Source organism: Myripristis murdjan, chromosome 15 (genome assembly GCF_902150065.1).
Source record: "Myripristis murdjan chromosome 15, fMyrMur1.1, whole genome shotgun sequence".
Classification (NCBI taxonomy): Eukaryota; Metazoa; Chordata; class Actinopteri; order Holocentriformes; family Holocentridae; genus Myripristis; species Myripristis murdjan.
This window is the reverse complement of record NC_043994.1, coordinates 32636523-32650861: the sequence shown is the minus strand read 5'-3', so window position 1 is coordinate 32650861 and position 14339 is coordinate 32636523. Positions and strand designations below refer to the sequence as shown.

Below are 14339 nucleotides of genomic sequence, written 5' to 3'. Positions count from 1 at the left end.
GTCCTCAGCAAAATGAGGAACCGTTTAAATTCTGTGTTCATGAGAATTTAAACACAAGACATCTGACTGTAACTACTTTATTTTACTGTATATCACTTTCTATTATTTTTTATTAGAGCGCCCCCTGCTGGGGCTCTGGGGGTCTAATGAACGAAAACTTGTGGGTCTAATCAGATCAGTAGAGCCTTGTGCTGTTGCTGGCAGTTCACACACACACACACACACACACACACACACACACACACTGCCCCTGAACACATCACTAAATGTCACACACACGCCCCTCCCAGCTGTGAGGTGTTCTGCTGCCGTCTGTCTCTGGTTCTGCTCCTGGCCGAACCCATAAAACCATAATCCAGAATATAATCCAGCAAGATGTAAAGCTGGAACGCAGGAACCAGGGAGTGACCGATATTGATTTTTCAGGGATGATACCGATATCGATTATTAGTAATCCTTAGTAATCCTTTTGCTGCCTGAATGGCTGGCCTGGCTCTGGTTCTGGTTCTGTTCTGGATCAAGAACAGGGTCAGATTCATGTTCAGGTTCTGTTTCTGTTTCTGGTTCAGATTCACATTCAGGTGCAGGTTCTGGTTCAGGTTCAGGTTCTGGGTCTGGTTCTGGGTCTGGTTCTGGTTCTGGTTCTGGTTCAGGTTCAGGTTCAGGTTCAGGATGTGGATCAGGTTCAGGTTCTGGTTCAGGTTCTGGTTCAGGTTCTGGTTCAGGCTCTGGGTCTGGTTCTGGTTCAGGTTCTGATTCAGGTTCAGGTTCAGGTTCTGGTTCAGGCTCTGGGTCTGGTTCTTGTTCTGGTTCTGGTTCTGGTTCATGTTCAGGTTAAGGTTCAGGTTCAGGTTCAGGATGTGCATCAGGTTCAGGTTCAGATTCAGGTTCTAGTTCATGTTCTGGTTCAGGTTCAGGTTCAGGATGTGGATCAGGTTCAGGTTCTGGTTCAGGTTCTGGTTCAGGTTCTGGTTCAGGCTCTGGGTCTGGTTCTGGTTCAGGCTCTGGGTCTGGTTCTGGTTCTGGTTGAGGTTCAGGTTCAGGCTTTGTGTGGCAGCAGCAGCTCATGGCGTGAACCGTAAAGCGACCTGTGGCAGGAGGAGCGTTCGTCTCCGTGTTCAACAAAACTCTTGTGTTGTCTCGTGTCAACTGAGGAACATCAGCTGTGTGTGTGTGTGTGTGTGTGCGTGTGTGTGTGTGTGTGTGTGTGTGTGTGTATGTGTGTGTGTGTGTGCAGAGCGTGATGGACAAGCTGCTGCAGATCCGCCTCAAAAAACAAAAAATTAAAAAAAAAAAACACTTTGCAAACCTCCACGCCTCCACCAAGCTGACGGGCAGACAGGCTGAGGCAGGGCGGGGACAGGTGTGTGTGTGTGGACGTCGCTCTGGACAAAAGCTTCTGACAAATGTCAACTGTAACTGTCATTGTTATATTGCAATTATAATAATAGACTGTATCTAGATGCTGTATTTGGAATAGCTTTCCTGCTTTACGTCGCCGTCACTCTGAGCCAAGGTGCACTTTCAAAAACAAAATGAGGTTTTGATTTTTATATTGACGTAGAAAATAATAATACATTTGATTGTATTTATTTATCATCAGAAAACAGTTCAGCACCTCAAACATAGACATAGAACTCATAGATCACACCTGACGAGTGTGTGACGTGTGTTTCGATGGAAAATGATCCAACAAAACACTCATGGAAACGTGATTTGGACACGGTGAATGTCTGCAGGTGGTACATGATGATGATGATGATGATGATGATGATGATGATGATGATGATGATGATGATGTTGTGTTTGTGCAGAGCGACTACTCCAGCGAGTCGGAGAGCGAGGACGCCTTCCTGCTGATGCCTCCCAGAGATCACCTGGGCCTCAGCGTCTTCTCCATGCTCTGCTGCTTCTGGCCGCTCGGCATCGCCGCCTTCTACCTGTCGCACGAGGTGAGACGCAGACTGACTGTACACACACTGTACACACACTGTACACACACTGTACACACACTGTACACACACTGTACACAGACTGTACACACACTGTACACACACTGTACACAGACTGTACACAGACTGTACACAGACTGTACACACACTGTACACAGACTGTACAGACTGTACACACACTGTACACAGACTGTACACACACTGTACACAGACTGTACAGACTGTACACACACTGTACACAGACTGTACACAGACTGTACACAAACTGTACACAGACTGTACACAGACTGTATACAGACTGTACACAGACTGTACACAGACTGTACAGACTGTACACACACTGTACACACACTGTACACACACTGTACACAGACTGTACACAGACTGTACACAAACCTCCTGACAACAGGTCTTACCTGTTTGGTAACCGTGGTAACCGGGTTTAAGACCTGATTTAGGGAAACAAGTGAGCGGTTCATGAATCTGTCCTGCTGACAGCCTCCTGACACTCAAGCTGTTTGTCTTTAATGTTCCAAAAGGAAAAATAATATCACACACAAACACACACACGTGTGCGTGTGTGTGTGTGTGTGTGTGTGTGTGTGTGTGTGTGTGTAGGCACATCAGGATTATCTTGGTCTGTTTGCTGTTTCTGTCCCTCCTTGCACACGTTTCTCTCTCAGAGAATCTCCCTGACAGCGTTCCTCGGGTCCTAACACAAAAAAAGATATTTTACCAAAAAAAAAAAAAAAAAGATGTGATATTTTGAGTCTGACTAGTTGTTGCTGTTTGTGAACACAACATTCAAAGTCCTAGGATGGTGACGGAATGCTTTCTGTCGCCATCCTAGGAAATAAAATGACCCGCCGGCGCCTCCCGGGCCGGCGTGGCGTCGCTCCTCCTCCTCCTCCTCCTCTCCCTCGGCGCTCAGCAGGTCAAAGCTCCGCCTCAGATCGTCTCTCGCTGTGGGAGGAGCTTCGTCCGCTCGCCGTTTCTCCTCGCGACCTTTCCTCTCTGTCCGTGACTTTCGCAGCTTCCTATTGGCTGTGGTGCTGTCGACCTGGCACGGCGCTGCGCTGTGATTGGCTGGGAGCTACACACCCGCCGCCTCAAAGGCCGACGCCCAGAAGAGACCTGAGCTCAGCAAAACAAGAAAATCCAGGCAGAGGGCAGGGACTCTGCAGACACACACACACACGCACACACACTCACACACACACACACACACACACACACACACTAACACACACACTTCTGATGAGGGAGAGGATTAGTTTGGTTTTTAGGAAAATCCTGCTCACTCTGCCTGTAAATGCGTGTGAGAGGCGTCTGAGGCTGCGTTCAGGCAAACTGAGGCGACATAAAGTCTTCCTGTAGGCCCCCGGACCGCAGTTTGAACACCACTGCTTTAACAGAGGATCTATAGGAAGTTTCCTCTGCAGCTGAACAACACTTAGTGTGGAAAATAGGACAGAGAGAGAGAGGGAGAGAGAGAGAGAGAGAGAGAGAGAGAGTGCGCGTGCGTGCATGTGTGTGTATGCGTGTGTGTGTGTGTGTGTATGCGTGTGTGTGTGTGTATGTGTGTGTGTGTGCGTGTGTGTGTGTGTGTGTGTGTGTGTGTGCGTGGCTTTTAGCAGCTCCCATCACAGATTTTTTCCTGCTCTCGCTGCTGAGAGTCACAGACGAACAGAAAGTGTTGGAGTCTTAAAGCAACATGGACACACACTTCACACGTGTGTTATCTGCAGTACCTGCAGTAATACTGCTCATAAAAAGTATTAGTAGTATTAGTAGTATTAGTAGTATTAGTAGCAGTGGTAGTAATGTGTCAGCACTAAGGTTATTATTTTTAATGAAGGTTAATGTGAAAAACATTTGTGTTACCTGACATAAAAATGAAAATAAAAATGAGGCTTTACAGTAAAAAATTTAACTGAAACAAAACAAAGTAAAATTACAGAGAAATCTGTAGGTTTGGCATCTGTCCGTTTATTTGGCTGTTTGTCCTCAGTGAAGGCAGTTTATTTTAAATGGTTTGATGTTTCGTTGAGTTTTTATCACACAATATTTTTTCTAATCTTTTCAAATCTCACCCCTGACAAATATCCCACACTAAAACTGACATTTTCAAAAAATAAAAACTAAACTAAATGAGCAAACCTGCTCTAAAAAATGAATTCAAGCTAAACTGAAACTGAAGACAAAAAGTCAACACAACATGATAATAAAAACTAATGAAAAAACTATAATAAGCTCGCTGAGATGAAGCTCCTGGTTTTTCCCTGCGATGTGAACAGGAAGTTAAATTCTAGCAGCAGGTCTGTTGCAGCGTCACATGACCTGCAGACGGCGTCAGTGCATCATCAGCATCACTGCAGCAGATCCAGACCTCGCCACGCGGCGTAGCGTGGCACGGTGCGGCACGGTGCGGCGTGGCGTGGCGTGGGGCGTGGCGTGGCGCGGCGTGGCGTGGCGTGCAGACTGCAGCTGACAGATCTCAGCTTCAGACCGGCCGGCGCTCAGTGTGTGTGTGTGTGGTTTGTTTGTACCTGTGCCTACCTGCTGTTATTAGTCAGCTGTTTTTAATGATGCTGATGCAAAAGAATTAAAAGAATTGCCCTATCAGGGGACAGTGAAGCTGAAGTATCAGTATTGGTGTCTGTATCAGTATCAGCATCAATATCAGTATTGGCATCGGTATTGGTATTGTTGGGGCAGTGTGTGTGTGTGTGTGTGTGTGTGTGTGTGTGTGTGTGTGTCAGAGCTCCTACACACTGCAGCTCTCCTGTAGATTTAAATAGAATTATATAAGCTGTGTTCTCTGCACTGAGCTGAGCTGGATCCTGTCAGACAGACACAGCCTGTGTGTGTGTGTGTGTGTGTGTGTGTGTGTGTGTGTGTGTGTGTGTGTGCAGGTTGTGCATCAGTGAACAGTGGTGATCAGGTTAGTTATCAGTTGTAATCAGGCTGCACAGCATCACTCACCCTGCTGTGTTGTTGTTGGCCGTTTCCACGACGACCGCACACCTACACCTCCAAACAACATACTGCTGGTTGCCACTGGCAACGCTTCCCACGCCAAAGTGCATCCTACAGATCCAAGAACAAAGATCTGCCGCAGCAGGAGGCACGCACACACACACACACACACACACACTCATGTTGTGTTATGTAACAAGCCTCGGGGCTGATGCCTGACTGTAACACACCTGGACAGGTATCTCACACATGTGAAGGCTCACCGGCTGTCCTGCTGCGCTCGCTCACAGCGGCCTGTGTCCCTGAGTGTCTCTGAGGTCAGACTCATTCTGATTGGTTCCCGTTAACTTCCTGCTGAGGAGAGTCCACCAATCGATAAAGGGCTGATTAGACTGCAGGGGAGGAGGAAGAGGAGGAGGAGGAGGAGGGAGCGGAGACATCATGACATCAGGAGGCCATCATGTTTGCTGTGAACTGTTGGGGGGGCAACGTCTCTTCAGAGTCCAGATGCTGAGGAGGAGGTTGGGGTTCTGGACTCAGACCAGCAGGATTTCCTTCAGACTGGATCCCACAGGAGGAGAACAGCTAGCTGGTTTTCACTTTTCTTTTTCTCAGAAATTTGTGAGTTTTTTGTCATAAATTTACCACTTTGATCTCAGAGAATATGTAATTTTTTTTCTTAAATTTTTGAGTTTAATCTCAGAATATTACACCCCCCCATAATTTTTTGCTCCCTACAGTGACTCTAATATGCTGTGCTAAAATAACATATCTGTAACAAACATAAAATATGTTGTTGTTGGAGTTTGTTGTTCATCCACAGCACACGCTGCATTCCTAAGTGTGCAAAAACAAAGTAAATGTGTTTCCCAAAAACGCATGCATTCCTACATGATGCCGCCATTACGGCTCAAAAATGAAAACACGGCAAAGTGTGAAAACTGCCGTGAGGTTTCATTTGAACGAGCGCGGTGCGACGGCCTGATCCGAACTGTGAGACAACAAGAGACAGATCTGCTGTGACGAGGCTGAAGAGACGGAGACCTTCCCAAACTGACGGCAGCAGATTTTCAGACTGAGTGTCATCCTCGGTTTAACAGACTTTCATGAGGCTGAGGTCTGGAAACTCGTTTCTACATTTCAATCAGCTTCATTCAGCTTTCTCATCCCTGAGGTGAGATTTTTTTTTTTTTTTTGGCAGCAGGTGAATCACATGCTGTGTGATTTTGGGCTGTCCAGACAAAAGATGACCAACGTGGAAGAAACGTGGTGATATCTTTGGTCGCTGCTACAACCTACATCTACTAACCAACCAAAAGGAACGCAGCACAAAATGACAACACTGACCAACACGACACTGGAGCAAAACCCAGTGATGGAGCTAGTGTCAATATTACAAGGCTCCACTCTTGCTGAGCTTCATTGTTTACCACCACAACGGTGCAGAGTGATCACGTACGCCGATGACATTTTCTTGTATATTGACGTGTCATAGCTAGTGAGATATTTATAGCCAATAATGGATGTGCACACTCTCTTCTCTTGGCATGATTGGCTCTGAGGTGGCCACGCCTCCTGGAGGTGACTGGTTGTTTGATTTGAACAAATGAGAATTCAGCTGCAGGATGTTTTTTCTCCATGAATTTAGTTTGGATCAGATCGTCTGTGGAGCACAGAGATTTGTCACAACTGTGGCCAAATTTTCTTTGAAGGACCATCCCAGTGATTTTGAATTTTTGTCTGTTTACTGCAACTCGTCCACATTTTCCATGTCAACAAACCATTTATCAAATCCTGCTGGGAACTGCTGATTTTACATCATAGAATCAAAATGTGAGTTTGTGGTTGAAGCAGCTGCCTTATAATGTTCTGCTTGTGCGGCGAACAAGGTCCTCAACATTCAGAAACCACACAGCTGATAATTGACTGTGGAAAGCAAAACGTTTCCCCGGGACTATTTTCCCTGGCAGAGGAGGAGGAGGAGGAGGAGGAGGAGGAGCAGGAGGAGGGAGCGTTTCAGTGTGAAAAAGTCCTGAAAAGCCAACAGTGCTGCTGCTTTTAGGAAAACTCATGTGGAGGACTTTATTCCGCTGATGGAAAACTGGAGTGAAGAAAGTGTGAAGGCTCTGAAAGTTCATGTTCATATCGTAGTGGAATGAATGGAAACCAGCGGCTGGAGGAAAGGGAGGAGGAGTGATGTGGCAGCTCTGAAACCCCACTGCTCGCTCTGGGAGGAGAGCAGAGGAACAGTTTGCAGATATTGACTCTGAGCATGCAGAAGATCAGTGCGACGGAGCTTTAACGTCTCCTGACAGGAAAACGTCCTGACAGTAAACTGTTTTGGTGGTGAACTGCAACAATCTGTTTTTGCTAAGCCAGTGTGCATAATCTGATTGTGGTGTTTTTCAAGTGCAGCCCACACACACACACACACACACACACACACACACACAGAGCTAAGCTCTTTACATAACGCTCTGGCTCTATACAGTGAGATGCATCCTTGTATGGAATAAACCTGGACTCAGCTGCTGTGTGTTGAACAGGAAGTGTGTGTGTGTCCCGCCCTCGTGGTCAGGCCGCCGTGACCCGGGTCCGTGTTGCCGGTGTGAAGCGGCGGCCTGATGCTTTCGGCCTGTAATTAATTCTGCTGGCAGGAAGTGGAGCGGGCATCACAGAGGGCTGTTTCCTGCCTGCACAGAGCAACAAGCTCGTTAATCATATTTACGGGTAATTATGCTCGTTAAGAGGCTCACACACACACACACACACACACACACACACACACACTGGCTCTGTGAGATCTCTGATTGAGAGACAAACAGACAAATAAATGAAACAAATCACATTTTCTGCTCCAAAGTAAATCTTTCAGGCAGTACTCAGTGTTTTCTGTGGTTCTGTCAGGCTCCGCCTCCTGTCAATCAATTATGATTTCTTAAAATTTGGGTAAATTTTTGCTACTGTTTTCTTTTGGGGGGTAATTTTCCTGTAACAATTTCGTGCTGATTGTTCAATGATCCAGTTTTTTTTTTTACAGTAATCTGTAATGATGAGGAGGCAGGCACATCTGGCTGCAGATGTTTTGACTAGCTGGTAATTCCTCTCTGTGATCTGTGATGTCAACGTCCTGTGATGATGGCTGATGAATGCTTTGGATATTTTATGATTCTGTAATTTATTTTCTGTTTTTGTCGTAATTTGGTATCTGTTCTTGTGTCTGCAGCCTGATTGAGTCTGGCAGGATGCTCATATAAAAGAGATTTTTAATCTCAGTGAGCCTTTCCTACTTTTAAAAAGTAAATCAAATAAAAAGTGCAATCACCTATTCTTCCCACGTTTTTGAAAAAAAAAAAATGGGGGGTGGGTGGGTAGTTTCCTTTTTAAACCAACATCCTGTGCAGAATATGCCCGACAAACTTAGACACAAAAAATGTGAAAAACACATGTGCATCATGGAGCACACGGCACAAAACAAATACATGTGGAAAAAGAGAAAGAAAAGAAAGATAAAATGGATTAAGTTATTACATATGGAACAAATGTGTGGACAATGGACAAATGTTTTGTTTTGTTTTGTTTTATTCATCTGTTTCCCCAATACTGTTCCTCAAGAAAAGGACTTCAATTAAGAAATAAATCATAAAATCATGACAAATTCTTTTAGTGTAACAGAGGGGCATTTTTGTCAAACAGCTTGAGGTACTATTAACTTTTCAGATTACCTCTTTCATTAAATATTAAAGAAAGAAAAAAATATGCTCCAACATGCTGAAATATTGCTTAGACAGCTTGACAAATTGGCAATGATATCATACTGCATTTGAACAACATTAAATAAATCTTTAGGATGCCCAGGATGCTTTTTTACTCTTTATCAACTGCATCACCCATGTAGAACTAGATGTTCCTCTGTAATGGGAATGTGAACACTTTCCCAAACTCTGAGTAAACAAACAAACAAACAACAACAACAACAACAACAACAAAAAAACTTTCATGTTCTTATTTAGCTATGTTCACCAGCAAGAAAATAAATGCTCCATAGTGCTGAAATATTGTTTAGACAGCTTAACAAATTCTAGTGTCATACTGCATTTGAACAACAGAAAATGTCTTTATGGTCTCCAGGATGCTTAAAAAAAAAAAAAAAAAAAAACTCCTTATCAAATGCATCATCCCTGTAGATCTAGGTGATGCTCTGTAATGGGACTATGTCACTGTAAACACAATAAACAAAAAACAAACATGAGGAAAAAGCTTCTTATTTTGCTACACCATTAATGTTGTAACAACTGTTAATGAAATTTTAAGCCCCCACAAAAATCACAGTGCTGGATAAGCAGTGCACTCTGCAGTCCACAGACTAGGCCTACTGTTTTCACTTAAGTCCAGACTCCTGTTTTTTGCTGGCATTTAAAAGCAATTGCTTCTCAAAGTTTGCATCACCCAGTCTGTTCCTCCTGGGCCTAAATATCTGGCCACAGTACTGAATAGCTTCTCTACTGGAGCGCTTGAGGGGATTGCTGTGTTGAACAGCTTTTTCAGTGTGGGTAGGAGCATGTGCTCAGTGAACTCATCAGTGGCCTGTGCATCCAGGTAGATGTCCACCTCAGATTTTTTGACACTTGATGGGATGCGGTTGAACTTGAAAAAGGACAAAGCACTGCTTTTCCTCTCAAGTTCATCAGAGCGCTGGCCTTGATCAGAGTCATCAGCCGTGTTGACAGACTGAAACTCCTGCTTCAGCATCACTCGGTATTGCAAGCGCTTAATCTCGGCCTCCACCCAGTCCAGCTTGAACGCTGAGAGCAGTATAGCTGCTAGTATGTGTTCTTTCTTATCAAGCATGCCCTCCAGTCTTGTTGAGAGTGACTGCATCATGTTCTGGATGAGGGGACGGCACACAGTCAGACCTTGTGTAGCAGTAGGCTTTAAACTCTCTTCCAACAGTCCATTCAAATCACTTTTCAACTGCACAATAGTGGGTGCCAAGTACCCAAGGAATGTGTTTTTCTCCCCCTGAAGGATGTTTAAGATGGTAAGGGGCTCATTACACTCACAAACTTGTGTATAAAGTCCAAACTCATCACAGACGGTGTGCAGGAGGAGGCTGTCATATGCAGGAATAGGATCCATAGACAGACTGCTGGCCTGGGGAGTTAAGGTGGCTGTGTGAGACAGTCGCTGCATGGAGAAGAACATAGAGTTCCAACGTGTGTCATCTGGAGTGACAAAGTTAATCCTAAACTTTTCCTCAACAAAATCTGAGCCTTTCGAACTTCGTTTTACTCGGTTCCACAGTGCAGATGCTTTTGAAAACACAGGCCTCGCTCGTGTTTTGTAGTTGATCAGTTACCTTTTCTGTGTCTTTGGCAACCAGATTAAAGGTGTGAGCCATGCACCTTCTGTGGGCATGAGAGAGGTGCAGGCTCAATCCCATCATCATCATCATCTTCATCTTCACAAGCAGGGGCAGACTCTGATTCATTATCTTCAGTTGCTTCATCAGCTGCTGCTGCATTAATATCAACACTCTCTCCAATCTCTCCGATACCATGATGTATCACATCATGGACACAAGCCTCTCAAGTCATTCTGAAACCCGTAGTAACAATATATAAGCAAGCAATAAAAATTATGGACCAAAAACCAATGAGATGGCACCACTGTGGCATCCTGAGAAAACACAACCTTCTTGCATTTGAAAACTTCATAATTTACATTAATATCAGACTGGTTTTTAAATGTCTTCATAATTATGTATCACCCCTGTTTTCTGCACTGATAAAAAGACGTCAGAGCTCAAGCCAAATAATCACACGGGCCTCCTATAATGGTGACTGCATTGTTCCCAGGCGCCTTTTACTGCCTTCTCAGTAAAAGGCGTTAACCTATGGAACACTCTACCCACTCACCTGAAACTGGAGACTGATACAAATGCTTTTAACAGAGGACTATAAGCATGGTTAAAAGCAAAACAACAATGTTCACATGTATAAATAGATAGATAGATAGATAGATAGATAGATAGATAGATAGATACTTTATTCATTCCGCAGGAAATTCACAGTTTTTCAGCAGTATCCATAGATTACAGATTAAATAAAATAAAAAAGATAATAAATAAATAAATAAATAAAGAATAAGATGTAAGTACAACAGAATAAGATCTGAGTACAACAGAATAAGATCTAAGTACAAGCCAGTGTGCAAAAAGCAATGTGCAACAAAAAAAAACAGAAAAAAACGTGTGCATGGGTGTATAAAATGTGCATAGAGGTAGGTCAATGTGCAAATTTAGAAGAAATATACAGTATACACATGATAAATAGCAGTAAGCAATATAAACACTATAAACAAGGATTATAAAAAAAATAGAAATATGAACAATTTAAACAGAAGTATTAACAATTTAAACAGCAGTGGAAAATAACCTAACCTAACCTAAAATATGGACTTAGTTTATTATTGTTACTATCACTGCTGCGAACATGAATTTTGTATGTTTTATCATTGTTGATCATATGCTCTGTATTTTCAGAAAAGCCGCCTATGGACTGGTGTTGAAAATTAGCACGTATGCTACAATCACCCAAGCAGAAGCATCTGGTCTGTCCACTGGGACAGTCTCAATGTATTTGTGATGTCCATATCAAATAAAAACAAATAAAATAAAATAAAAAAAAAATAAAACAGTTAAATGCTTTCACAAAATTTGAAGCATTGTCAGTCACTGTGCACACAACCTTGTTTTGAATTTTAAATTCCTTATACACATCTGCCAACACTTTTGCCAGCACGTTGTGTGTGTGTGCTCCTCTGACATGGCGGCATGCAAGAGCTGCTGATCTCCTGTGTGACACATCATTTTTGTCAAGCCAATGAATGGTAATGCCCATAAATCCCTTGTTGACAGCTGACCAGCAGTCTGCTGTTGTGCATACATAGTCCATCACAGCAAGTTCAGCTTTTAGGTTGGTGATAACCTCACTGAATTCTTTATTTAACAGTCCCTGCACCTGCCTTCTTGAAGCCACACGTCTGCTTGGTTGCAAACCAGTCACTAGCTGGATGAAGGAGGTTTTTCAGCCTTACTCAGAGGCTGTAAATCTCCAACAATGTAGTCCATTATTAATTTGTCTGCCTGTTGCTGGGAAATCATCCCCCTGAAGGCTGCAGGCAGTGTGACGTGGGTCGTTTGGGGCTGGCAGGGGGTGTTCTTGCCCGCTCCTGATGACTTTTTGTGATTGTCAAGGACTTGCAGATATTTTCTCACACTGGACGGATGCTTCAACTCCAAATGCCTTTTCAAATTTGAAGGTGACGAGGCTGATGTGCGGACTTGTTTTTTCAGTGCAGGTGGACATGATTTGCACAGAAAGGTTAGATTTTTACTGTCGGAATCTATGAGAGACAATACATAAAATTCCTGTAAATAATCATAAGCGGAGGCGGCTGCGCCTGCAGCGTCTCCGCTCTCTTCATCTTCACTTGCCATTTGACTTGACTGCACCGGGCCGGCGTTGCCATGGGATTGCTGGTTTGTTATGCTGGTGTGCGCAATATGCTTCGTGGGTAATGCAGTGTGAAGCAAGTCGAGTACTTTATGTGTAGCGCCGCCCGCTGGTAAAATGTGGGCAGTGACAACATGATGTTGCAGCAGGAGTGCAAATATCTGTCGTCAGGAGAAGGGAAATTCTGTAATAATTGGACCTAAACAGCGGCGCTGATTCTCACATAATCTGAACGAGCTCACGTTCAAGTTCTTTATTTACAAATACGTTCAGTTCAACGTTCTTAGAAAAATGAACGTGTTCTTTTGAACTCGTTCATGCACAACACTGGTTTGTCTGCACCTGCAGCTCCGCTCTCAGCGCGGCGCCTTCGGGTCCTGGCGGTGCTCGCTGGGCTCCGCCCCCTCTCGACCTTCCTGATGCCACTGCCATTTTTACAAATCGATGAGAGAGCAGCTGGCCTTTCCTCTGACTGATGCCGACTCTCTCTGCTAACTTCGTCAAGCTGCAGGACAAAGTGTTTGTGTCCAGCGAGGCGCAGGAGGAAAATCGGTGCGGCGGCAGTGGCGGCAGTGGCGGCAGTGGCGGCGGTGGTGGCGGCGGCGGCTGAGAGGGATGGTGGTGATCACCGGGATCTGAACACAGACTGAACACGTCTTTAGAGTTTCTTCTAAAGCAGATTAGCTGCTGTGACGTGTGGATTTCCCTGACGACAGGAAGCACAAAGAGGGATTAGATCCACCGCCTCTCCTCACTTCCTGTCGTCTTGGTGTCTCGTTTCCTGTCACAGATCAGCGGCCATGAACGCAGCAAACTTTTTTTCTTTTTAAATTCGACCCTGAACTCTGCAGCTGTCAGATCTGACGCTTCACTGTCACTCCACAAGAAATAAATCAATGGAAACTTGACTTTGACTTTACAGTCTGTCCCCCTCCTGTGCCAGCTCCCATCTGTCCCCAGATTTATCACTCTGTATGTGTGTGTGTGTGTGTGTGTGTGTGTGTGTGTGTGTGTTTGTGTATGTGTGTGTGTGTGTGTGTGTGTGTGTGCATTACAAACTGATATTCAAATGGGGGACGATTCATTTTATGAGAAACATCAGAATTACAAGAAAATAACAGAGTCGCACACAAACTGTATTTACTGCACACACACACACGTGCGCACACACACACACACACACACACAAACACACACACACACACACGTCTGTTAGAAGATCAGCTGGTCCAACAGGAAGAGATGTTAAATACCAGGGCAGAGAAGTGCATTATGGGTAAAGAGCTTTTCCCTTCTTAATGCATCACTGTCATCTCTCTTTTTGTCTTCAACTCTTCCTCCTCTTCCTCTTCCTCCTCCTCCTCCTCCTCCTCCTCTTCCTCTTCCTCCTCCTCCTCCTCCTCCTCCTCTTCCTCTTCCTCTTCCTCCTCCTCCTCTTCCTCTTCCTCCTCCTCCTCCTCCTCTTCCTCCTCCTCCTCTTCCTCCTCCTCCTCCTCCTGCAGACCAACAAGGCGGTGTCTAAAGGAGACTTCCACGTGGCGAGCTCCAGTTCGCGGCGGGCTCTCTTCCTGGCGGTTCTGTCCATCACCATCGGGACGGGCATCTATGTGGGCGTGGCCGTGGCCCTCATCGCTTACCTCTCCAAGAACCACCACTTATAGCCTTGTTGTCGGCGCCGGAAATTACCCATCAGCCCCAGGGAGTGCGCTAGCTGATGCTGGATGCGGGCGATGTCGCCAGTTGGGATTGGCCAGCCGGGGTTTCCTGCTCTGGTCTGGTGGGACAGGTGGGAGTGGACCACATTTTTTTTTTTTTTTTTTTATTGCAGCGAGTGTGACGCTTCGCTCTTCCTGAACGCAGAGACGCTTCACATTTCCAACCGGATCAACCT

General features: G+C 44.9%; 1 protein-coding gene across 1 annotated transcript in view; it reads left to right on the top strand.

Moving 5' to 3' along the window:
* The window catches only part of syndig1 (synapse differentiation inducing 1), a 17046-nt gene extending 2937 nt beyond the window's left edge, over nucleotides 1-14109 (top strand). The window contains exons 2-3 of the mRNA XM_030070158.1: nucleotides 1815-1952; nucleotides 13951-14109. Of these exons, the coding sequence (XP_029926018.1) occupies nucleotides 1815-1952; nucleotides 13951-14109 (297 nt within the window). The remainder of the gene's footprint in view (nucleotides 1-1814; nucleotides 1953-13950) is intronic.
* Nucleotides 14110-14339: the final 230 nt, after the last annotated feature.